We start from the raw sequence: 25,853 nt of genomic DNA on the forward strand, positions 1-25,853 counted from the left end.
TCTCTCCTTTGTCATTTCTTTGAGATTGGTGCTTTGGAAGAGCTGCAGACCTTTGCTATTATTCTCTACTCCATAAAAACCCAATTACTGGAGTCTGACAGCCTGCCTGGAATCCAGGACAGCAAAGAAGGGCCCAGCAAAAGGAAAGCCAGGACCCAGCTGTGCGACCCTCTGGTACCGCAGACAGTGGCACAGGCCCCTCCCACCCCCCAGGACGGGGCAATTAACGCTAATTAGGTAAAGAGGTAGCTTCCTTTTTACTATTTTTGCACTATGAATTCAAGGGAAATCGAGGAGGAGAAGGGGGTTTGGCAAGGCTGAGTGCTGGTGCTGAACCTGGGTGGGTGCAACCCCATTATCAGCCCGGGCTGGGGGATGAACAGACCGAGAGCAGCCCTGACGAGAAGGATTTGGGGGCCCCTGTCCATGGCAGGGGGATTGGAACTGCATGACCTTGAAAGGTGCCTTCCAACCCAATCCATTCTGTGATTCTAGGAGTCTATGAAGAAGTAAGTTTTAGGAAGGTTCTGCCAAAACAAACAAACAAACAAACCACCATAAACTAGCCATTGTTTAAAATTACAAGGTTTTTCTTGTTTCTGCAATGGAATACATTTATTATGCTTTTAATATATTAACATGTTACTAAATATAATTAATATGGTATATGTAAATTATATATATAATTTAATTCTATTTATTGGTGTTCGTTTGTCAGCAAATGGAGAAAGAAAAGAGCTCGGTACAAGCTTTAAAAAAAAAACTTCTACCCTTTTGTTTATTCTCCCTGGTCAAATGCTCCTGTTTGGTTCTGTGGCATTAATGGAGTGATGAAAGAGATCAGAAGGAGGCTTCAAGAGCTCAGCTAGCAAAGAGGCTGGTGAACCTTTCCTTCAGGTTTGAAAATTGTTCTTTTTGATCAGAAATAAAATATTTTGCTCAAATTTCAAGTTTTATAAAAACTTTAAAATATTAAATGTAAATTAGAAGATAACATTGAAGTTATCAAAGCTGATTTTTTCAGAAACACACAGAAGTTTATGTTGACTAAATTAATGGAACCAATCTGATCCACACATTACTTATTTCTCCAGCTTTATAGAAAACATTTTATTCTTATCAAAGGAAAATACAGAGATGAGGTTGTGTTTGGGTGTGATGTCATTCTCTTTCTCTCTTTCTCTCTTTCTCTCTTTCTCTCTTTCTCTCTTTCTCTCTTTCTCTCTTTCTCTCTTTCTCTCTTTCTCTCTTTCTCTCTTTCTCTCTTTCTCTCTTTCTCTCTTTCTCTCTTTCTCTCTTTCTCTCTTTCTTTCTCTCTTTCTCTCTTTCTCTCTTTCTCTCTCTCCTTCTCTCCTTCTCTCCTTCTCTCCTTCTCTCCTTCTCTCTTTCTTTCTCTCTCCCTTCCTTCCCTGCAGTGAAAATCCATAATTTAAAGTAGATTATATTGTGTTCAAAGGGCAATCTATTTCTGAAGCAACAAATATGATATAAAATGATCCAAACATGATCTTCCATCACAGTTTGGTTGTTAATGTCAAAGACAAACCCGGGGGCCAATGAGCTGGGCTATTCCAGTGAGAGATCAGTAAATTTGGGTTCTTTACTTCCCACCAGCCCTGGTCAAGAGATTTCCTCTACGGACTCACTGAGAAAATTCTCCAGGGTCATTTTTGGAGATGGGTGAATCCACAGTTCAAAACCTCTGCAGCAGCCTTTGGAAAACAAGTGGGAAAGGAGACTGACATGCCGATGAAAGCAATTCAGTGTGAAAAGCTGACGCATTTGAGTGTGATTTGGGGTTTGTTTTAGGACAGGAGCTATGGACGAAGATTACACACGCCCATCTTCGTGTGTGACCGTCACCCAAGCATTCAAAGAACCAGATTTTTATACCTTTTCTTGCCTTGCTCATTTTGTGCCAGCTGAGTCAGCTCCCCGGGGAGCCCGAGAGGTGCCAGGCACCCCCTGAAGCCCGGACCTGCAGCTGGGAAGAGGAGTTGTCCTTTCCAGGCAGCCAATGTAGCCAGGCTTCCCCGGGGACACGCCTAAAGAACCCGCTGCCCAGTTTCCAAAATCCGTCACCCACCATCCCATCCCATCCCATCCCATCCCACCCCATCCCTCCCAGCCCACCCACACTCGGGGACAAGGCAGAGAGGGGCTGGGCAGGTGGCATCCCACCAACCTCATGCCACAGGTTCCTCTTCCAGCCCGGGATTTTTCGGCGTTTCCGTTTAGTTATTGAACAAAACACCCTGTTTGGCAACACGGGAGCCAAACCCACGGCACGCCTCTTATTTTTTATTGTTGTTTTCACGCGTCAGGTCGCCGTGTCCCTGTAGTTGCCGAGGGGGAGTGGGAAGGGCTGGTTCGAAAGCAGAAAAAATAAAGAGCTCCGTTTCCACGGGGAGCCCCGTTTCCCGGAGGGGAGGAAGGTTTCCCGGCTGGAGCGGGGAGGAGCGGGGCGGAGGAGCGAGCCGGGCGGCTCCCCCGCCTGCCTCGGTAAGTGCCCCCAGTGGAATCCCCATCCCCATCCCCATCCCCGGGCAGATCCCGACACCCCTTCCCGGGCAGGGCTCCCCGCGGGCGCGGCTGCCGCTGCTGTTCCCCGCTCCGGGTGGGAGCCCCTCTATCGCAGGCTCCCCCGAGGCACGTCCTGTACCCTCTGCCCAAAGGATACCCCCTTCAAACACTGTCTGCCCCCCGGGAAGGGCTCCCCCCGCTCCTCCCCACCTCCAAGACAGATCCCCTCGGCGGGCAGGACCCCCAGCCCCTCCCCGGGCTGATGCAGGGGCAGATGTGCTCCACTGCATCCTCGGCTTTTTGCCCTGCCTGGGGTGGCGGTTCTGCTGCTCTGGGGGTTGGCGCTTTTGCCCCAAGAGGTCTGGCGGGTTTGACCCCAGGAAGGGTGGATTTGGCACCCCGAGGCTGTGGATTCGCACCCCAGGGCTAGTGTCTTTGTACTCGAGGGTTTGGTGCTTTTGCATCCCAGGAGCTGGGGTTTTTGCTCTCCAGGTTTTTGGGGGTTTTGCTCCCCAGAGGGTGAGGGTTTTGCCTCCCCAGGGTTTGGTTGGCACCCCGGCTCAGCTCCTAATGCCAACGAGCACCCCAGCGCTCGCAGCGCGGGTGTAACTTTGCCTTGAGTTTCACTGCTGGGATGTCTCTCCGCTCTCTCCTCTCTTCCCGGAGCAGGCAGTGGCTGCCAGACACTTGCTCTGGCTGCGGAGGAGCCTCTTCGTCTGCCGAGAGGCGATCCCAAAGCGCTGTGCCCGCTGTGGATGAGGATTGCGTGTCCTGAACCATCAGCTTCACTCAGCCAGGCTGGGAGCAGCTCCGTGGGGAGGGATCCAGGATCCCTGCGAGCTGGCCCGAGTCCCTGGCACCCTGCAGGTGGGAAAGCACCGCGCTCCGGGCTCAGGGACGCTGCTGAGCTGCTTCAGCCGTCACTTTCGAAGGTAAGGATGTTGTGTTTTGCTGTGTTTCCAGCCCCGGGGCTGTCAGAGAGGCTGTAGGAATTCTTCTGTTCTGATTTGGGGGTGGAAAGAAATCGTGCCCTGAGAAATGCTGCCCTTCCAATGGGACAGTTGGATAGAGGAAGAGAGAGAGAGAGAGAAGGATAGTCAGTGCAGGGGCTCACTCGCTGCATGGCCTCCTTGGGTGCCTGCTGTGCCGGTGGGAGCATCCCTAGGGATTCTCCCCCTCCTTTATCACCACCCACAGCCTTGCACGGTTCAACAGATTGCCTGCACTGTTCAACAATTACTGATCTGTTGCAGTTTTCTCATGGGGATGAGGAGGGAAAGGTGTGTGAGGTCCTGGGGCAGGTGTTGTTCTCTGCTGCCATGTGCTGGTTTGTACCTGATTCAGCAGAGGAGCAGAGCCTGGCAGCAAATGTATTCCCAGGAATATATTTCCAGTTTTCATCATTCCTCTAAGATTTTAAAGTGCAGTCAGCCTTGAGATTGCAGAGCTTGTTTTTTCCTCCCTTGCCATCAAAATATGCCTTTTACCGATGAAATTAACCTTTAGCTTGAGATTTGTCTGATGAATAAATTAGGTCAAACTTTCTGGATATTAAAGGGGAACTGAAATGGTGGAGTTGCCTTGCTCAGAGAGCCCCAAAACAGAATCCAACCCATCAGTTTCTTGAAGAGAAGCAAAACTATAATGTCCAAATAAGAACAATGCAAACCTTAAGGCATCTGTGATCCCCAGGAAACTTGGGAAGATCCCACATCATGGTACAATGGGGCATTTTTCCCTTTGATTTTACAGGAAAGACTGAGAGACTGATGCTGTAGAAAGACTCTGAGCTATCCCAGCAGCATAACCACGTGGGCTGCTGTGGGTCACGGGGGAATTTAAAAGCTCCAATATTTTAAGCTGAGGAAGTGCATCCCTGGGAAGGATGGCATAGCCTGCTTTGTCCCAATAATTTCCACAGAGAAGTTAAAATGGCATCATCCCCTTGCTTTTCTGTGTCAGCAATTCTCCAGGTGGTTTGAGAGCAGCACTCCTTAGTTAAGTTAACTTACGTAATTTAGCACACTTAGGGTAAGGATTGGCTTCTCAGCCAAAGGCATAAAGGCATCCAGACATCCACCCTGACCTGCTTGGCTGTGGCAGGGACTGTGGATGAGCTTCCAGGGTCTCTGCCTGGGGATCCTTAAAAGGGATCAAGAGCAGCAGGATCCTGTAGTCTGCACCCTGAATTAGAGTTCAAGGTTCAAACCTGAAGTTTCAAACATCCATCATCCCTTGTTCTTGTTGTTGGAGTAATGGATGTCAAATAAAGACAGCCTTATTTCCAGTCCCTCAGCCTTTGTGTTGATTAAAAAAAACAAAGAGACAAAAGAGTGCTTCTCTAGCGTTTTGTGAGTGTGGGCACATCTGTCTGCTGTTTTTGTGTGCTGCCATACTCCTGGATGTATCCTGCATTAAGGAGCCTGCTGTGAGCTTTTCAGTTGAGACCTTTTAACCCAGGCTGGTAGCTGAGATGGTACTTGAGGAGCACAGACAGCTTGCAAAGAGGAATTCTAATAACCGTGTCCTAATTCTGCTCAAAGTTTGAGTGTGTGTTCACAGAGCAGTGAAAGTAATGATCTGCTTTAATTAGAGTTGTTCTAACACTGACACAAACTTAATGGCTGTGTGGGAACAGTCATTGTTTGCAGGAAGGTGTGACTTCAAAACCTTCTTGTCTCAGTGTTACATCTAAAAAACCAAATAATTAATTCAGAATTTTCCTCTATCATTCTCATCTACCCATGAAAAGAAATTTGACAGTGATTTTTTAAAACCTTAAGACCTGATGTTTTAAACTTTAAAATTTGGTGTTGGGTTTTTTTTTAACCCATCGATTTTTCATCAAACCTGATTTTTTGCTGTTCATGTCTTAGGAGACTTTCCCAATGCTGTGTGCTCTCCCAGGAGAACCTGGGGCTCACTGGGTGATGCTCAAGTGTTTAAACTGGTTAGGGGTCAGCTTGAGGTGTGGATCAGAGAGCAGCTTTCAGATCTTGTAGAGGTGATGCCATGAAGATTTTTGCCTTTTCTTTTATACCCCTGTTATACCTTTTTTACAACTTCTGTATTCCTAGTGCTTTTTCCCTACATTCTTGGACTTGTGTGTTAAGCTGAGAGACTCAACATTTTAGAAGCTTTGTAGCTAGAGATCAGTGTGCCCCAGAGCCCAAGGTCCTCTCCAGAACACATTCTGTAAACCAAGATAGAACCATCCAGGGGAAGGTTCCTTGGGGAGGGGGGCTCACTTGAGCCTCTCATTGGGGAATCTTTGATAGATATGCTAATTAGTAAAACCTATAATGTTATACCCAACGTTGGGAGACTCTTAGATAGACTCGGCGGGGTGCATCTCGATGCATATGACCTGGACGTGTGCACCTAAGGATCCTTAAAATAAATACCAAGGTAAAATCCCTTTTCCCCTTCTAACCGTGTATGACTCTTGATTTTAAGACCAGGAAAAGGCATCAGAGGTACCAGAGGTGTGAGGACACCAGCAGGTGTGGGAGATGAGCTGGGAGATGGCTGTGGAGCCTGGAATGGCCCTTGCAGAGGGGGTTCTGAGCCTGGCTCCCATGTGGCCGTGTGCTGTGTCCATGTGGTTTCCCCAGCCGGCTGTCCCTGAGCGGTCTGTGTGGAATATGCAGGGAGGAGAACAGGCTGAACAATTTTTTTCTGCTAGGAAATGTGGCTGCATTGAAATCCAACTGTTCCACAGGAGCTCATCCAGTCTGATGACATCCTCAGTGGAGCTGTTAGAAAGAATGGCACAGATTATCCTCTTTTCTGACAAGTATGGGAGAGCTGGAGACTGTATTTTTTTATTTTATTTTTATGGGGTGTTACTAGGATTTGGAATGGTGTCCAAGGAATATTTTCATTAGGACTGAGGTACTTAAGACACCCTGCAGACTTTTAGCAGTGCTGGCTTGGGGGCTGCCTGAGATGATGCCCAAAAAACCTGCTTGTTCTCAGTGCTGGAAGAGTAGGAGAGCTTCAGGTCTCAGTCAGTGACTCCCAGCTCCAGTGAGGAAGAGCTTTCCTTCTTTATTTTTTTCCCTAGACAGCTTGAGCTATTTCTTGATTTTGTTTTTCACTTCTAATTTTTAACTTGAAAGAAAGGAAACCACTAAATCCAGCAAATAAACAGAACTCAGGGGACGGAGCTGAGGATCTTGAAGGATGAGTAGGTGCATGAATACACAATTACACCTAAGGACAAGGTCACTACTTCTTTTAGAAAAAAGCAGCTTCAGAGTTGTATTGAAATGCTTGGAAGAAGTCAGCAGGTGGCAAAGAAGCAGCTAGGTGGTGTAGGCTGCTTGGAATTCTGAGAGGTTTTCGTGGTGGGGGCTTTTAAGGAAATGAAGTAGCCCTGAGTTAAGAAGGAAGTTCCTTGTGTGAATAAACACTTGTCTGGAACGTGAAATGCAGGGGGGAAGTGGATGGAGAGTTACAGAGAGGTCAGTGATACCCTTTACAGGGATAGGGGCTGAGATATGAGGGATTCTATCAATCTCCAACTGGAAAAATTGTGAATCATGAAGTGGTGAAATTTGCAGGCGAAAGAAAGTTTAATCAGGGCATGAAGGATAATGTCTGACTTAATGAACTGAAAAAAAAGGTTTTGTGAGGCTTGCTGAGCATTAAAATAGAAGAAAGAATTCAGCTGTGAAGTGATGGAGTTTGGAGATGGAGAGAACTTAATTTCCTAATTTCATCCTATTTTCTCATCTAAAGCATCAGGCTCTGAGCTCTTGTTGCTGCCCAGGAACAAGGCCTTTGGATGGCCACAGCCCAGTGGAAAGGCCAGCTCAGTGCTCAGTGCCACTCAAATCTGCAAACTGTGTCAGGGATGGTTGTGAAAGGGGAGCAGGACAAAAGAGAGATCACGCCCTTAGGTAAATCCACAGAGCTTTTACCTCTAGGAAATTGTTTGGAGGTTTGGTCCTTCTCAGAGGCTCAGAAGAGCAGAAGGGATGGCCAGGAATCCTCCATTGCTTTCCTGTGAGGAATGAGCAGATGAGGAGGGGGCTGGGGGGTGTGAGAGAGGTTAAAGAGCCCACCTGTGGCACTGAGGGAGTGGATGGGGATGGGTTTTGTGACTTCCCTTCCAATGCAAGGACCGGAGGGCAGCGAATGAAGCTGGCTGGTGACAGGAGCAGAACAAGCAAAAAGAGGTGCAGAGCTGAGCTGTGGAAGTTATATAGGAGGTCATGAGTGCTAAAAGTGTTCTGGGCCAGAGGGGGAGCAGGACAACTTCATGATTCACAAGTCATTGAAGCCATCTTTCGATGTAATTGTGGATCATAGGCTGCAGGAAGGACAAAGAGATGTTGGGAACATTTTGCTGCTTTGTTCTTACACTCCTCCTAAGGCAAAGTTTGGTCCCTGTGAGATGAAGCATGTTGGGCTACAGGGCTGTTATCCAGGCCCATCCTCATGCTGCGCTCAGTAGGATGCCCTGGAGATGTGGGATTGACCTGAAGGCACTGTGGAAGCAGATCCTGGTCACAGTAGAAATGCTGATATTTAAATACAACCATTCACATCTGGAAATATTTCTATAATTCTCTTTTCCCCACAAGTTTTGTCTTCGTGTTCCCTCAGCTACACCAGTGAGCTTTGAACTGCTGGAGTTTATCCAGGGCATCATTCTCACCTTCCCAGGTACCTGTGACACCACTTGGCCAAAGTCTGGGAACTGAGCTGGGGACACAAGCACATGGATTTCCTCAACGGAAAAATCCCCCATTACAGAGTTGGGAGCATCGTCTCCCATCTGGGCACAGAGGGAACATGGGTCTGGGGTCACAGCTGCCCATAAGACACCTCAATCTGATGATCTTTAAGGTCCCTTCCAGCCCAAATCTCTCTGTGGTTCCATGGTTCCATGATTCTGCTCCCTGTGTAGCTGCTGGCAGCCCTGCTTGGCCATTCAGACTGGAGGATGGAGCTGCCCACCGTGGTAGTAAAAAAACTCTCGACTTCAGAGCTTGAAAAAGCAGCAGGACAACCCAGGGCAGAGCACGGACTGAGCAGTGGGGTTATGGAAGCAGCCAGCCTGGGCAAGCAGCCTCAGCTGCTCTGGGGGTGGCAAAGACAATAATGAGAATATAGAACCACAGAATGGTTTAGGTTGGAAGGGACCTTAAAGATCATCTACTTCCAGCCCCCACATTTTGTGGACTTGGCATGCTGTTCAGTGGGATTTAGCCCAGCTGCTTTAATTTTTGATTTCAGCTGTTTTCTTGTCCTCTCTCTGCTCTCAGTACATTTCTATTTTTTTTTTTTTTTCTGGTTTCATGCTTCATCTGATGATGCATTTTCATTCACAGGAGGTCTTTTAATTGCTGTGAAGGACTTCAGTCAATGCTGCACATTTATCCTCACCCGCAGGATTTCAGGCACTTCTAATGGGCTGCTAACCCCAGGACAGCGATGGCACAGGCACAGCAGGGTGTGTGGATTTTTCCTGGAATAAATGAAACAAAAAGACTACTTCTGTCCTTCCTTTCACACACCTGCAAGTCGTGCATTAAAGTAATTCTGGTTCTCCCCTTTTGTCTCGTTCAGATTTTAACGGTGGGAAGATGCTGATGGACAGGAATGAAACTTGGCTCTCCAATTTCTCCTCTGCTGCCTCCTCCTTTGCTAGGGGAGGGGTCGGGCTCCAGGAGGCGCTCGTTGGGCTCATCCTCACCCTCATTGACGTGGTCACACTCCTGGGAAACACCACCGTGTTCCTCTGCCCGGTGGTGGAGAGGAGGCTGCGCACTGTCACCTACATGTTCATCATGTCCTTGGCCATGGCAGACTTCCTCGTGGCCTGTCTGGTGATGCCCTTCAGGTGAGGAGCGTCCGTGGGGCAGGAGCAGAGAAGACAAGTGTCCTTTCTCCTGGCTCTGCATCTGCTCTTGGAGCAGGGCTGGGATTCACCTGCTGGGCTCAGGGCTGGGCTGAACCGTGGGTTGGTGGCTGTATGTGCTTCCCTGGCTCTGCTCTGTGTTATGGATCCCCTTATAATGCAAGGAGACACAATTCCCAAGGATATTTTTCCTGTTGGCCACATAGGGCCCCTGGCTACTGATCTGAATTTGATTTCCAGCTTTGCATGTGGGGCTCCAGTTGTTGAGCCCCCTCTTCCAGGACTAGTCCTGAGTATGGAATGTAAGGAATTTATTCAGTATAAGCAGAGTAGTTTAGGCTTCCCCTATATTTCTTGGTGGAAGGGGCGCTGTAGAGGGCAGATATCCTTGCATGAGGTTTATATTTAGGAGAGCTTCACCTGGCTAAAACAGTGAAACAAACACAGAAAGCAGCTGACTTGTTCTGGCTGTCTTGTCTTGCAAAGCAGCCCTAGGTTTGGGTAAATCAGGGAGCTGCACCCTATTTTGAGTTCCTGGGGCAATATGAGGAAGCTGAACTCTTTTCAGGTTCTATGCTTCGGTTCTCATGGGGCTGCCTATTCCTTTGAATTTGGCACTGAAAAATATTGTCCCAACAAGAAATTACAAACTGAGTTAAAAGTTCATGGTATCAGGTAAAAAAAAGCAGCTAATGATACTCTTTAAAAAAATATTACTGCTAATTTCAACATTAATCTCAGTGAATTTTAAATTCAGGTTCTGAAATTATCGTAGAACCATAGACTGGTTTGGGGTGGCAGGGACCTTTAGGGGTTATCTAGTCCAACCTCTGCAGTGAGCAGGGACACAGGCACCTGGGCCAGGTTGTTCAGAGCCCCATCCAACCTGGCTTTGGACACTTCAGGGATGGGGCAGCCACAGCTTCCCTGGGCAACCTCACTTCTCTCACAACCTCAAAAAATTTCTTCCTCCTCTCTATTTTGAATCTGCTTTTAGTGATGTTTTACTTAAACAACAAAAATTATAAAGGGGAGCAAAGATCAGAGCATGGATGGTCCTTTGTGCCCCTCCTGGTGTTGCCTGGTGGGGAGACCTACCAGCTCTTGGTGGGCCATGTGGTGGGGAATGGACCCTGTTGGCTCCATCAGCATTGTCCAGCCCTGCCAACACAGTGGCTGTTGTTTCACACTTTCCCACTGTTCTGGCTTCACATCTCTGCTGCTCTTTTGGATTTCAGTTTGCTACTCACTTGGCAGGTTATTATGTGCCAAAGGGAAAGAAAAGAAATGATCTTAGGAGGCAGTTTGGCTCAAGAAAATGTGACAGAAAGGAATGACAAATTTGTCACTTAGTGTCTTAATTTCATAAGAGTAAGACTTGTGTTTTGTCCCTGGCTTGGCTGGTTTGCAGGAGCGGTTCAGCTGAGCTTAGCTCGTTGTCTGAGTACTCCAGCCAGTCTGTCATTTCCAGGCTGAATAGCTCCAGCTATTCTTTTCCTCTGCTAGCAAAAGAGCATGGCAGAGGTGACTTCATCGTGTGTTTCTTTGGGCTTCTACTATGCCTTCTTATCAGCATCATTGCCAAGCTGCAGAGACCTTTTATCTCAGAGAAGAGGGGTCAGGTGTCTGCTACCCACATCTGCAGGTCAGGTATCTGCATCCCACCAGATATGTGCAGGTGAGAGCTGGGCACCTGCTCAGCTGGCAGCTGTGTGCAAGGGTGTCCTGACAGCAGCATGACTCCTTCTGGGAGACCAGGGCACACCACAGGCTCTGCAGCGTCTCTGGGGATAAGGAGGACTCTGAGGAAAGGCAAAACGGCACCCAAGTCCAGTACTGAAGCTGTGCTTCGATTCTAATGCCTCATTTCCCCTCTGTAAAAGAGCCATGTAACTTTTCCATGTGTGTGCTGTGGGATCCTCCATGCTGCCCGTGTGGAGGCCACCACGGTGGAAGGACAGGCTCTGCTGTAGGTTAATGTTTGCTCGGGTTTTTGCATGGAATCCCACATAACAAAGAGCTGCCAAGGGCTGGGACCCTTCAGCAGCGCTGCACCCACCTACAGCAGTTGCTGTGCTCTGGAACAACCTTCATAAATTGTTTTAATGAATTGGTGCTAATGAGATGTAGATCAGGCATTGCTTTCTGACATCAAGTTGAATCTTTCTGCTCTTGCTGGACACCTGAGCACTGCAGCTCAGCAGCCCTGATCTCACTGTATTTAACCAGCAAGCTGGGCAGTTACAGGATAATTAAAGCTTTGCAGGGCTAGGGAGTTACTCATCAAATTCACTCACAATGGTGATTTCAGCAGCACCCCAGGAGCTGCAGAAAGCTGGTGAAAGGAAGGAGAAGCAAATGGCATCTCATTGAATGCTGTAAAAACATAGAAATATGCATCAGCCTTCCTACAGCTGCCATATGTTCCTTCCTTCACTGCTCACTTCTCACAGGGCCCTCTTGCTTTTGTTAGAAATATTTTTGGTACCATGTCTGCTTTTTGCTGGTGTGTTTACCTTGCTGAAGCATTTATGAGCTACGTAATGTACAAGCTGCATAGGCTTCCTCCTAGGATGTTGTTTTGTTTTTTTTTTTTTTAACCAAGAGTGGAAGTCCTTTCTGGTTTTGAAGCATAAGATCAGATGGGAAGTGAGTTTCTTGGAGATCTCCCATGCCCCAGGAACTGGGGAGAAATCATAAAAGTCTGTGCTGAGTAGGGCACTGGGAAAATGCTGTGATGAACGAAGCTGTGCAGATGTAAATCTGGGGAGCTTTGTGGGGCAAAGCAGCTCTCTCAAGGCATTTAGGCTGCGAGAAGCACAGGTTTACTGTTCTTCAGCCATGCTCCAGCTGTGGAGTGCTCCTTTCTTGGGTTGTGGTTTGAGAATGAATCCCTGCTGTCTGAGCTGTGTGCCCATCTTTAGTACCTGTGTGATAAAATATGGCATTACCTCAGCGCAGTCATAAAGAAATAGTCACAGAATGGTTTGGGTTGGAAGGCACCTTAAAGATCATCTTGTTCTTGAAGGGCAGGAACACCTTCCACTAGACCAGGTTGCTCAGAGCCTCCTCCAGCCTGGCCATAAACACCTCCAGGGACTGCACAAACTCAGCCCTTCCAGCTCTGACTTCCCCCTGTTTTTTCTGGCAGCATCATTTACGAGGTGACGGGGGTGTGGCTGTTTGGGAAGCTGTTCTGCAAAGTCTGGATCTCCTTCGATGTCATGTTCTGCACTGCATCCATTGTCACGCTGTGCTTCATCAGCCTGGACAGGTACTGCTCCGTGGTCACCCCCTACCACTACTCCAGAAGGATGTCCCGTGGCAGGTGAGTGCAGTTGCTCCTCACTTTGGGTCCCTCCAGGTTGTCACTTGGCCGTGGCCTACATTGACCCGGGGTTTAAAGAGCTGTTGACAGGTGCTGCCCAGAAGCAGGGTCATGTTGTGAAAGGAACTTTGCACCATTTAAAACTGCAGAAAATGGTTAAAGTGGTGCAGGAGAGGACAAGGAAGATGTAGCTGAGGGGATGGATGGTACTCCTGGGAGAGTATTTTTTGAGCTACGGATGGGTTGCAAAGGGGGGTAGAAAGCAGTGATACGGGCTGAGTTGGACCTACAGCCTTTTCCCTCTGAAGTCATTTCATGGGCATTTCACAGAATCACAGAAAGGCTTGGGTTGGAAGGGACCTTAAAGATCATCTTGTTTATCCCCCTGCTGTGAGCAGGGACACCTTCCACTAGACCAGGTTGCTCAAGCCCTGGCCTTAACGCTTTCAGGGATGGGGAAGGACTTTGAAGAACTTTTAAGGACTAGGTGAAAGGGGACCCAGAAGGATGCATGTAGCAGTAGTCTTCCCTCTTAAACTCACCATCTTTTCTGAAGTGATATTCAGGGAAAATAGGGAGAGTTTCTAAGCTCCCATGAAGGTTTCATGCGAAAGGCTGAAATGAGGATTGCAGGGTGGGGAAAGTCATGAGGGTGGGCAGAGAGGACAGTGCAGCAGTGGGGTGCTTTAGAGGGTGGGTTCAGGCTCTTCTAGGCACGTTTTTCCCACTGTCACTCTTGCTGTGTCTGATTTGTGGATCACAGGCAAAGTGAGGAGGGGGCTCTGTGGCCCCCCTGGCACAGATTCTGTGATCTGGTGTCCCTCAGCTCCACCATCGCACCCCAGAGGGTGAGAGAATGGACAGCTAGTAAAGCTGAAACCAAAAAATCTAGATGCTGTAGTTTCAAATGCTAACAAACATCTTCTGCAAAACCTTTCCTCATCTTTTCTCACCCAGCTCTGAGCACTCCTTACAGTGACCCCAGTTCTGTCAACTACAAACCAATTACCTAATTGTTAGAGATATTCACATCTGGACTTGCTACACCCCAGCTTTTTCCCTTCTCCAAGCCCTGCTGGACTGCTCAGCAGCAGTATCCCACACAGGTTACCATGGGGATTGAATTGTACTGGATGTTCTCAACTCAAAATTACTCAGACCCTCTCTCCCCTCCGCATCTCTCTCCTTTTGCAGATGCATTGTGATGACCTGCATGGTCTGGGTATATTCTTCCCTCATTTCCTTCCTTCCAGTCATGCAAGGCTGGAATGAAATCCCTGGGGTGGACTTTGATGCGGGCAGAGAATGCATCTTTGTCACCAACTGGGTTTTTGCCATCGTGGCCTCCGCCCTGGCGTTTTTCCTTCCCTTCATGGTCATGTGCAGCATGTATTTCTTCATCTACCGCGCCTCCCGCCTCAAGGCCACCCGCATCATGTCCCAGACGCTGGAGATCCACTACCACCCCAACAGCAAGCGGCAGAACCACCTGCAGCTGGAGAACAAGGCCACGAGGACCATCAGCATCATCATCTCTGTGTTCGTGCTCTGCTGGCTGCCCTACTTCGTGCTGAACGTTTGGCTGGCGGCCAGAGGCACCGACTCCACCAGCACGGTGCTGGTCGGCACCTTCAAGATCATCACCTGGCTGGGGTACTGCAACTCCACCATCAACCCCCTGCTCTATGCCTTCCTCAACAGGGACTTCCAGCGTGCCCTGAAGAAGCTGATCATTTGCAGGCAGAGGTCTCAGGTGGACGTTGGGGAAGACATGGTTTCCATAGCCACGTTTTCCAAGACTGCTCCAGACCTGGAATACAGCGTGACCGTGCCCAATGGTGCCCTGAAGGGCAAACCCAAGTCATAGGGATTCAGGATCAGTCGTTGGAGGTGGTGATACAGAAAGTGCTGGAGCACATCTGAATGGAAAAACAAGGAGTAGGAAAATAGGGGAAGAAGGGGCTGGAATATTACAGCTGGGGACAATACAACAAAGGCGCATTTCTTCACCTTCCACAGTTTCAATAACGAGGAACTTGGAAATTTTAGGGGCAATTTGTTACATTAATGGAGCTACTTCATTCCTGGGTAACTATTTTTCTAACGAGCATTTCCTAAGACAAAGGTTGGATTTGCATTGGTTAAAAAAAAACCAAAACAGCATGACATAACGTGACCTTATCTTCGTGCATATTACTGGTGATCTGTGTCAGGTGGGACAGTGTTTCTTATCAATCAAGCCACTGTAGCTCTCATCTCCCAGCTTCATTACAGATTTGACCAGTTTTGTAACTCCACACGTGTCAGTCTGTGTATGGGAATTAGAGGAGGGATGTGGCCGAAGAGCAGAGCTCACTTCTTAAAGAGGCACCACTCTGCAGCCTGGGCTGTGCTTAGGGTTCAGCTCACTGGCTTCTGCAACATCTAGATATTCAGAGCTTTCCATGGCTTTCTGTGAATTATCTGTGAGTTTCCTTGTTAATTCTGGAAGGGGAATTCCCATGTGGCAGACCCCAGGAGATGAGAAAGACTTGCTGCAACAACAGGAGCACAGAGTGCCCAAGGGTTTCAAAGGGAGCTACAGGTGGCCAACACCATCTAAAGATGGGATGTGAATAGGAATTACTGTGTGTACACTGTGGTATCTACCAGAGAGACATAAAAAAAAAAAAGATAAATGGGAATGATTATTTTTACCAGTCCCAAGTGCTTGTCTGGATTTCCAACAACACTGGCTCCCTGCAGGAAAGACACAAGTGCCTCACTGAAGGGTTACTCTGAAAATGTACCAGGGGACTGTCCTCAGAGGTAGCAAAATGCAGTAGGACCTGCCTAGAGCAGCTCAGCCACTGAAGACACCAGCACAAAGGTCAGGAGTTCTCTCTCAAGAGCCTGGTAGAAAAACCAGCCCTGCCCTGGGGTTCAGCACTGGTTCTCCTGTCAAATGACTCTCCATGGAAAGGGTCAGGTGTCCCAGATCCTACGACTCCAGTAACAACATGGAAGTGGTAAGTACTACACCTTATTCTGGGGGAAGCATCCCATAGGCACAAAGGTGGACAGGGCAGGAATCCTGCTGCTGCCACCCAGGTGATTTTGATAAAACAGGACAAGGAATGGAGTTTCATTCCCAAGAGCTATGGGGAGGAAGGGAGCTGAGGGATAGACAACATCCTGTGCAAGAATGGGGCAGGACCCCAATACTGCACAGCACAGCAGAGCCCCAGGCCAAAGCCCCTTTTGCAGGGCTGTGAGCTCACAGCTATTCCACTTTGGGTGTTTTTCCACAAAACAGCTGGCAGGGAAGCACACACCATTCAGAGGAAAATCTCTCTGCTTAGAGAATGGCCTTTTTCAGTCAAACCTTGGAGGAGGAGCAAGGGGCAAAGACAGGGACAACACACTCCAGTGCTTAGAGAAGCAAAGACTGAACAGGCAGTTCAGAGCTGAACATGGCCAGATACTTCTGCAGCTGGGCAGGGACCTCCCACACAGGGGAGGATTTGTCCACGCCTTTGGGGGCAAGTGTGACATCCCAGAATATGCAGACACACGTGGTGTGAACACATATGCCAGTTTTGGTACTGACATGCTGCAGGGACCTTGGAATAGGTTGCTACCCACATGCAGATATACAGCAAGTTAAAAATACCTTTTTCCTCATTTCCTGTGCTCCACCTGCAATCACTGAGCTGGCAGGGAAGGCAAAGAGGCTCCATGTGTGGCCATTTCACTGTGCACTCGTAGCTGATGCAAACAGGGAAATCCAAGGGAAGAGGGCACACTTAATTCTCCTGCTCTAACCCAGCTAAACACAAATTCTGCTCCTGATCAGATATTCACTGCAGCACTCTGGCTTCACCTGGACAAGCCAGTATCTAGAAGAGTCATCCAAGAGCAAAAGAAAGACAATCATTGTAATCTACTTTTGCCTTATCATAAAGCTGCAGGGTGTCAGCTGGTTTAATTGCTGGTCACATTGTCACACCACAGTGCAGTGATCCCCAGAAGGATTTGAATCCAGTACTCTTTTAGGAAACTGATTTCAGAGACTGTAACAAATTTGAGTCTGTGAAAGAGAAAAATACAATTGTACAAGAACAGTTCTAACAACATAAGAATTATCCCTTCTCCGCTCTCTGGTGAGTGATTGGCCCCATAATCCACCCAGTTTAGAGCTCAATTCCTTTCTTTCTCCAGATCCTATCTCACTTCCAAGCAGCACGTTCAGTTTTGCGTCATCACACACGTGGGGGCCAGTGTGAGACAGGGAAGCTAAGGAAGTTTCAGGAATGCAGAGCCCATCCTGTTCCCACTGCACAGGGCTGCCATCTGCAGCACACACGGATGCAGGCTTCCAACAGAAGCAACTACTATTTTGTCTTATAAATAAAAAAAGTTTATTAAATCATTCAGACTTGAAAGAAGTCACAATAATCAATGCACTCAACAATTACAGCAAGTGCATCCTGTACACCACCAACCCAAATGGATTGATTCTGTATTTTATAAATAAAAATTAACATATTTACAGTGAGAAATAAAAGCATGGCATTAGGCAGTTAAAGTAGCAGATTACACAAATGCCTACCAGTTGATTTTTTTTAAAAAGTACAAATCTACAAGATTACATACGACATGTATGACTTCATTAGGTTTAAATTTTCAGAATCACAACATTTTTGTACATAATTTTGACTATGGCTCTTCCAACCACTGCCTATAAAACCCCCCATTTAATGGCAAAAAGCTCCTTTTCCTTCTCTACAGCTTCATCTGTATAAGATGCATTCCCTAAGATCTACAGTAGTGCAGAAGTATGAAATGATTTTCTCTAATGACAGGCTATGGACAGTGACAATATGTACAACTGTGGTACTTTTTTGCTTTAAAAATAGTGCAGATTCCCAGTTTACCCACCAGGGACAAAAATGGAGTCAAAGTTCATTTCAAAATCATCTTCATTTCACCAAAGAGCAAGTGATCCAGATAGACACTCACTAGGCTTAGAGACTGTAATTTGCTCTATAAAAATACAGTATTTTAATTCTATTTACATGTTACAGATCTCTCACTCACCCAGCAAGCTGACATTTACAAGCTTCAAAAAACCCAAGAAACCCCCCAAAAAAGGATAATGGAGCACAACATTGGCAAGCACAGCAGCTGGACCCGTCCACCTAGGAGAGCAAAGGTAAGAAAATGGAATGTGAAAGGTTTGGTTACTGGGCTTCAAAGTAAACAAAAATCTGTCCAACACGTCTTATACATTAAACATGGCAAAAAAAGCTGAAGTAAACTATTCCCAAGATAAACATTCTGCATCATAGGATCCTTCTGCTGAACAATCCCTGTGAAACCTGCTGAGTAGAAGAAGTGATCCTGAGGATAGTTATTTGCTTGGTTGTCTGGAATGTTTATTTCCTGATAGACTCATTGTCCGTGACCTCTGCCTGAGCACGGGTTTGGGTGGGAGCTCCAAGTCTTCAAAGACAGGATTTTCTATGATTGCTGCAGCCTCTGGTCGTTCAGTGGGACTTGGAGAGAGCATGTCCTTCACCATGGTGTACTGGAAGAAAACACAACGTGTATCACATGAACCAAGCCATCAATTCTTCCTTGTTTAACGTCCTGGCTTCAACTGTGGCTGTGTGAATAAGTGGAAAATACCCCCAGCTGCTTTCTGAGTTATTTGGGTACTAGTGCTTTGGCTCAGTAGGTAGAAGTGCATTAAATATTTTAAAATGTATCACTGTGCATCTGTTAAAGTGTCTTTACTGTCAAGAACTAAAAACAATTTGGCAAACCAACTCTGACTCAAGGTTTAATAGTTAAAAAACTTCACATTATTTGCAATCAAAATTAAATATATGATACATAATTTATAAGTAATTTTTAGCTTCATGCTTAAGCCATCACATATTAAGCCACACTGAATTTTCCTTGTGGCAAATTAGAATTTTTCTTTAAATATACAGGTAGTTTGAATATCTGGTTGAAATTTGATCAGAATTAGTGTCCTGCTCCAGCTGAGCACAGCACAGCCCCTTCTCCCAGGCAACCTTGAGCTGTAGAGCAGGAAAGGCTGGTCTCATTTAGCCACTGGTCTGAAGCTACCTTGAACACCTGAGAGCACCTCAGCTTTTTGCTGGGGAGGTTTTGTACATCACCTCCTCTTTACCTGCAGCCACGTCACTTTACACACCTGACTAATGAGAACACAGCACAATTTGCTCATGTGATTTCCCTCTTGGAGGTCCAGTTCTGGAGGGGATCCCATACAGTCATGGTGCTATCTAGAGCCTCCCCTTTACCTGCCAGGAGCTCTGCACTTTCTCTTTGGGAATATGGGTTTGTTGCAGAAAATCATGACAGGATGTATGTGAAATGGATGACTGCAAGTGATAAAGGGAAGCCAGGCAGAAATGTATTCCTGGAGGAAAACTGACAAAAGTGTCATCGTGCCCATTACTGCAGTGTTACAGCTTTCAAATGTAGAAAAGTATAGGGATAGAGAAATGCATCTTAATAACATGAAAGCAACCTGGTTTCTCCATTTTTACCTGCAAAGCAACTGAAAAACAAAGAAAAAAGCTACAATTATTAATGAAAAGGCTACAAGTAATAGCATCAGATGTACCTACCTCTTGTGCATATTTCTGAGTGAACAATGGTGGAAAGTTCAAATTTCTAACATCACTTAAGGTCTGCAAAAATATGAAGAACAACATGTAACTTTTCCAATTCTTCAGTAATATTACCCTATCCTTCAAAAATATGCAAATTATGCAAACAAATCAGCCTGCTGGAATAAACCCCTTTGTTTTAAAGTGTTGCTTTAGTGGTTAAAAATCACAACAGTTGAACAGGTAAGTTGCTGCTTCCCTAGGAATAGAGCCTGTAACAGGAATTGTGCTACAAGAACTGTGATCTCTGCAGTTTTGTATCAGCCAGATACATAAACTTGTACTTTCTCACTTTAGCTCAACAAAACCAACAAATCTGTGCACCACCCATAACCCCCACGATGGCCTACACCAGTATTAAGACCCATGAAATGCCTGTCTCTGCCTTAACAACGTAAGCACCAGTCTGTGTTTAACATTTAAGGAGGAACGAGCAGATTTATCAGCAGTTTGGAAAGCAGTTGTGTTGGGTATTTCTGTGTTTCTTCCATACAAAGGCCACTGGCTCCATCTAGTGACAGTATTTTTCCCATGTTCAGCCAGAAGCACAATATTTAGCACTTCCATTTCTTTGGAAGGATCTCCTCTTTTACAAAAGTTCGAGCACAAAATACAAGAGTTCTAAAGTTAAATCAAAATTAATTTCACTATTATTCCCCTGAAAGTATAAAGCGACCAGTTAATAATGATGGACAACAGTCAAACTCCTCTTCAAGAGAACTGGATTTGATGACATTAAAATGCTTCAGAAAACTTTTCTCCTTTTCTGCCAGTTCAGTCTGCATTTAGCGATCTGTTTTCCAGCATCTGATTTGGAAATAAATTGCACTGCTACTGACTAACTGCTCACAGCTTGAGACAGGAGCAGCTCTCATGCTCCACCTCTGGGGATTTTTCCAGCCAGTTGTCACAAATTCCTAGAATTTGCTGGGTTACTTGGTCAGCCAGAGCATGTTTTGCTTCAGCAAGCAGTGCTAATGCTTGGCTAATGCCAATGAAAACCTCAGTGTAACAACTCAGAAATAACAACTGAAGTAGCCAAACTCCAGAACTTGGCAATGAAAGGGCAGGGGTTTCTTTTTAGGAAAAAAAGAGTGAAATGCCAGTGAAAATCCTGGAAAGTCAGGGCACTCTTCTAACACTCTTCTGAAGTACAACACTAAAATCAGATGGAATTTAGGTTTCATTCTGATTACTTGCTTTGCTTCTATTCTTAGGAGAGAAACTGGAAGGGCAAAGCCTGTAGTCACTGCTGTGAGAGATCTGAGAATCCAGGATGGCTCTTTCCTGGGTATTTTGTTTCAGTAAATCTCATTCAGGGAAATTGAAATTGGTTTCAGTGCAAGGGGTTCAAATTAAACACTAGTTCCTCCTCTTGACTGCCATTCTGTGCCATTCAAAGCCAAAGTATTTTAATCAACAGAATGCAGCAGGTGAAGCACTTGGTCAGGCTCCTGTTCAAGTTGTTTCTTTGTCTCTGCTAAACCCACTCCATCTTCACCTGATAATATAACCACCCCAAGCACATTTAAATGATAAATACAAGCTTTAACGACTCTCTCTTTCCTGCACAGCTTGCCACAGAGGACAGACCTTTCTGGCTGCAGCCCCTGTTCTCCATGAACTTGTTCCTGAGCAAGATGGATCTCACACATTTTAACATCAAGCAAGAGCTGTAATGCACCATCAAACATCCCAAATTCCCATCTGGTGCAATGAAGGTCATCAGTTATAGGAAGATGGTGCTTGAAGCTGAGCAAGACTCCCAGCTAAGACTCACTATAAGAAAAGGAATGGCTATTTTTCACCAAGTGCTCTGGGTGAAAAAGTACTGCAGATGCAAACAAAGGAAGAAATAATAAAAATGCACAGCATGGTTCTAATTCTTGAATGAAAACCAAGCTGGTAGGCTTAAAGTCACAAGCTACATTTATTGCTTGAGTTCTTGGATATCGTAGTTCAATAGTTTCTCTTACTTGGCTTGGCAACAGAGAAGCTTTGTAAAGAAATTAAAGCCTCAATTCAGCTGCACACATTAGGAAGACTGCAGTTTATTTTCAGTGATTCAGGGGGTCTGTACAACGCTGATAAAGAAGTTGTGCTCCAAGCTGCAAAGCTTTTCTCCAAAGGAAACAGGACAGGAACCTATTGCCAGTGTTCACCAAGCAAATAGCTATTTTAAACGTATACTCAAACTGAGGATAACCCAACACCATACATACCTTGACCCTCTCCATCTGTGTGCTGAAAGGGTACAGCAGCTCAAAGAGAATCAGTCCCAAAGAAAAGATATCCACCTTGTGCGAATAGGTGTTGCCACAGATCTGAGAAGGCAAAATCAGGGTCAGGGCAATCAAGCTACTCACTGGATGCAATGATGTACAAAGTAAACAACCCTTGCAAATCCACCTGTGGAAGTGACCAGCCCTGTGCAGAGCTGAAAGCTACAGCACAGGCACCTTGGCAAATTTCAGTGAGCACCAGGGAGCGAGGTCCTGATCCTCAGCACCTCTGCGCTGCAAAGCAAAATGCTTCACCTTACTTAAATCTCATGCACAACAGTGTGTCCTTCCTCAGTTAAGTGGAATCTTTTACCCTCCTATACTGCATTAAAAGCAAGAAAAATTAATGCATCCAGTCTGAAAAATTAGCCACTTTTTTTTGCTATAACAAACATATATATTTAAATACTCATTTTGGAATTCAATTTAGCTCAAAACTCTATTTTGATGAGAAAGAATTTAAGTAACTTGATTGCAGCAGTTTACTAGGAGTGCCTGATCGTAGAGTTCCCAGGAATTCAGGGCTCTTCCAGGCACTGCCAAATACAGCTTTGGAGAAGAGAGCACAAACCTGTTCCGGGCTCATGTAGAGTTTGGTCCCTACTTGTCCTGTGTGCCTGGCGTAAGCCGGCATTGGGGTCAGTACTGATTCCTCCTCCTCATCTTGGTCCATAGCAGTCACCAGTCCAAAATCCCCAACCTTTACTATGTCATCCATTGTGAAAAATATATTGGAAGGCTGAGAAAACAAAGAGGTGAAAAGAAAAGAAAAAGTAAGTAACAAACAAGTTGTCTGTGTTTAGGCCGTTACAACACTCAGAAGCTGTCAGGGTTAAAAACACTCACTGCACTGCTGAAGGATAACAGTTAAGAATTGTAACTATTCAGAAAAAAGGAATTACTTCTGCATTAACCACTGTGTCTTTCTGAAACTCAGACTGCTCATTTCTTGTCATTCAGAAGAGGTTTACCAGCAGCACACAGGTTTGCTGAGGAACATACACAGAGTCAACACTGCTGGGAACAGCACAGATAAGTTATCCAGCTCCCCATCACATGGCATTTTCACACCACATGCTGCAGTTCCAACTCCTGGGCTTTTTTATTTTAACCTCTAAGTGCTGAAGTAGTTTGCTGTATTATTAACCAGCACATAGTGCATCATCTTAGTGTTAAATTATAGATACGATGGGAACAAGGTCTGCTTTTCGGTGTAACTGCACAGTTTAATGTGGGAACAGCTGTTTGCACAACAGAATTAAAAGTTTATTTTTGATAGAAGCTTAAGAACTTTGCAATTCATAAAGGCAGGGACAGTGATGATATGGCATAACTCTCCTTTAGCTTGTTTGCCACACACCACCATCCTTGCTTAGCCTATTGATAAAAGAGACTGGAACAGAGATGTGCCTTTGCTCATGGTGCACATCCCAGTTAGTTTTTCAAGAAATTTGCTTCCTGGCTGACAGAACAGCACCCACCAAATGGATGATTATTTCTTTGAAATATAACCACTCCAGCTGGGTCACAAATACAGACACAGAGTTTTGGGGGAAGAACAGCCTGATCCTGCAAGGGGAAGGAAGCAGCAGGATGCTGTACAGGGCAAAGCTGTGGTGAAGAGGCAGGTGGTGCTGGGTAAGCTCCTCTCAGAGCTCCTGGACCCCTGAGGCTGGGAGAACATGGTCTATGCTTTGCTGACATAAACCCTGCAACGAGTAGGCAGGCAGATAGAAGGAAATACTTTTCCACAAGATAAAGGACTACAAAGCTGACCTATTTCAAAGTCCATCTGACTTCCTCAGTTAAAGACAAACCCACTGCACCCACAAGAAGCAAGACAGAGAAAAGGCTTCTTTTTTTTTTTATTTTAGGCAATGTCCAGCTCTGAGATAAGCACTACAGAAACAGTTCCACAGTGCCCACATCCTGCCTCTGAAACTGCTTCCTGAGCCAGGTCTTAGCTCCCACTGTATTTCCCTGTAATGAATGTCCAAACCTTTGGAGTCACAGTGCATTCAGGGCACAAAAGCCACTGCCCTGTAAACCCACAGCATCTCCGGGCTCTTGCTGAAGGATTTACAGAGCACCCACCCCCTCAGTGCACACCCACATGTTCAAAAGTCTTGATGTCAGAATTTTAATGTTCAGGGAACAAACATCTCCACTAGGAGTTTGTATCCCATTGCCTTGATCTCCATTCTCCTGCTCCACCAAACATACAAGTCAAGATTTGCATTGCTTCCTGGGGAAAAACTCTTCGTAACAGAAAGTTTATTTCAATTCTTCTCTGGCCAGACACAGACTGTCTCTGAACAGGCTGGCACATAGTTTCTACAAATAAGAGGAATGGACTTTCTGTTATTGCAAAATACCAGCAAAAATAAACCATCAAGATCACATTAGGGAAGAAGCCTAAGGCAGATGCACACAGTTTTGATTTAAATCATCAGAAGAGTACAATCAAATATAACCACCCTCTAGTTTAGTTATCTTGCCACCTGCACAAAGAGATTGCTCTCCATACTCTTCAGTCACAGTAAGAATTCTCATTTTTTCACAGACATGAATAAGCTTCTCACACATATGAAAGACTCTGTTTAATTCAATTAATGCTGTAAAATGTATCCAAGACTGTTCTTGCAGTTCTGTGAAACTGATAATTTCTCTTGAGCTGCCAAGCATGACCGACAGCTTATCCTGGGAATAACAGTAAATTCACTTGACAGACAGACTTTTGTTTCTGCACTTCATTTTCTTCAAAAGAATGTGAACTCTGACCTCTTCACTTGCCCACATAAATTCCTGCCATCTTGTCATTACAGTATCTCTGATTAGCAGGAGCCTAATTAATGCATTTTAATGTGCACTGTTAATTTAAATATTTAGATTACTTCTTGGATCTTTTAATATGCCCACATACAAATTTATTTTGACACAGATCTACCAGCTTTTGTTGGTGCCAGTGGGAGCAAGAACTGGCCTCTGCTGTCACTGAGCTCTGCCTGTAGCTAAGCCAAAGCAGCTTTGCAGGTTTTTCACTTGTTAGTGCTGGCACCAGCTCAGGGCTGCATGACCAATCTCTTGGACAAATTAGAACAATAGATGAGATCTCTTCCTAGGAGCTTCTGAAAAGTATAGAAAATAACTAAATACACTGGCTGTTGTTTTGACCAAATTAACACATAACAGACAAATAAATAAACGTTGGGATCCAAGAATAACATCTATACAAGCATAGAAAGTTTCCTGAAGGAAGAAGTTGTTCATCCAAGGAGAATGTTTCCAAGCTGGTTATACCAAGTAAACAAAATTAAATCTCTTGTTCAAACCGCTGCCAGCATTGAACTTTTAAGATGTTCCAACAAAACACTCCACACCTGCTGATTAAGACTAATACAGTTTTAAGTGAAGATCTACATAAGGTTTACTGAACAGTGAGCTCAGTGAAGACTGCAGAGGGCTACAGCTGACAGTATTCTTAAGAAAGGTTATTAATTAACATGCCTAGCAACATATTAGTACAGGGATTTAATTACTTTTATGGTCAGTTTCTCAGACACTAAAGATTTGTCAGATAACTGGTTCAAGGTAATTGCCAGGGCTGATGGGAAAAGAAAATACTTGGAAGGGTTCATGAGTTTTTCTAACTCTGACATATCCTTTCAGGATTATTGAATTTGAACCTTTTACTGCCACATCTGAGATGACATTTTTTAGCTTTTCCTTCTGCGTATACCAAGTTACCATTACAGTCATTTCAGTAATTACACCACTGAAGGTAGGTATTAATGCCTCCTCAGATCAGCAGATAGAAAAAGAACTGCCTCTCCACATTTGGCAAAAGGGATCCATTTCTCAGAGCTTGGCCTAATAAAACTAACTTCAGTTGGGCTCTTCAATTAAATTTGTGTATTTAGTAACACATACTGACACTTCCAGTGCTTTGAATCACAGCAAAATTAGGCACTATCATAGGAGGATCATGAACAGAATGAAAGAAAAGGTACAAGTTACTCCTGACTTCAGTTACACTAAATACCAGAGGTTCAAACTACCTTTCCCAGTCCTCACTGTGTGGATGCTATCAGACATTAAAAGTACTGTGAATCCTTCAGAAAGCTGCACTGTGATAGCTGGCATTGACTCAGAATTCAGCTCCA

At 45.5% G+C, this 25,853-nt stretch overlaps 2 protein-coding genes across 3 annotated transcripts in view; one reads left to right on the forward strand and one right to left on the reverse strand.

The window, feature by feature from the left end:
- Positions 1–2,388: 2,388 nt before the first annotated feature.
- On the forward strand, positions 2,389–15,887 carry LOC138109182 (histamine H2 receptor-like). Of its 2 annotated transcripts, XM_069012264.1 has the most exons (5): positions 2,389–2,502; positions 3,193–3,455; positions 9,103–9,376; positions 12,546–12,722; positions 13,917–15,887. In XM_069012264.1, the coding sequence occupies exons 3-5, from the start codon at positions 9,120–9,122 to the stop codon at positions 14,587–14,589; spliced, it is 1,107 nt and encodes a 368-aa protein (XP_068868365.1). In that variant the 5' UTR covers positions 2,389–2,502; positions 3,193–3,455; positions 9,103–9,119; the 3' UTR covers positions 14,590–15,887. The 2 variants fall into 2 exon arrangements, with proteins under 2 accessions (XP_068868365.1, XP_068868364.1); XM_069012263.1 differs by lacking the exons at positions 2,389–2,502; positions 3,193–3,455 and adding an exon at positions 8,933–8,986.
- A 1,869-nt stretch (positions 15,888–17,756) lies between these two features.
- Positions 17,757–25,853, reverse strand: part of EIF2AK3 (eukaryotic translation initiation factor 2 alpha kinase 3) — a 41,808-nt gene continuing 33,711 nt past the window's right edge. The window contains exons 14-17 of the mRNA XM_069014744.1: positions 22,262–22,429; positions 21,631–21,732; positions 19,367–19,429; positions 17,757–18,291 (exon numbers count right to left, since the gene is read on the reverse strand). Coding sequence (XP_068870845.1) covers positions 18,115–18,291; positions 19,367–19,429; positions 21,631–21,732; positions 22,262–22,429 — 510 coding nt within the window. The 3' untranslated portion in view covers positions 17,757–18,114. The remainder of the gene's footprint in view (positions 18,292–19,366; positions 19,430–21,630; positions 21,733–22,261; positions 22,430–25,853) is intronic.

The sequence above is a fragment of the Aphelocoma coerulescens genome, chromosome 4, assembly GCF_041296385.1.
Source record: "Aphelocoma coerulescens isolate FSJ_1873_10779 chromosome 4, UR_Acoe_1.0, whole genome shotgun sequence".
Lineage (NCBI taxonomy): Eukaryota > Metazoa > Chordata > Aves > Passeriformes > Corvidae > Aphelocoma > Aphelocoma coerulescens.

Excerpts from the sequence above, each read along its gene's own strand:
- LOC138109182 (XM_069012263.1), top strand. Across the intron at positions 9,377-12,545 it reads TGTCTGGTGATGCCCTTCAG|CATCATTTACGAGGTGACGG; the intron begins GTGAGGAGCGTC and ends TTTTTCTGGCAG. Across the intron at positions 12,723-13,916 it reads AGAAGGATGTCCCGTGGCAG|ATGCATTGTGATGACCTGCA; the intron begins GTGAGTGCAGTT and ends CTCCTTTTGCAG.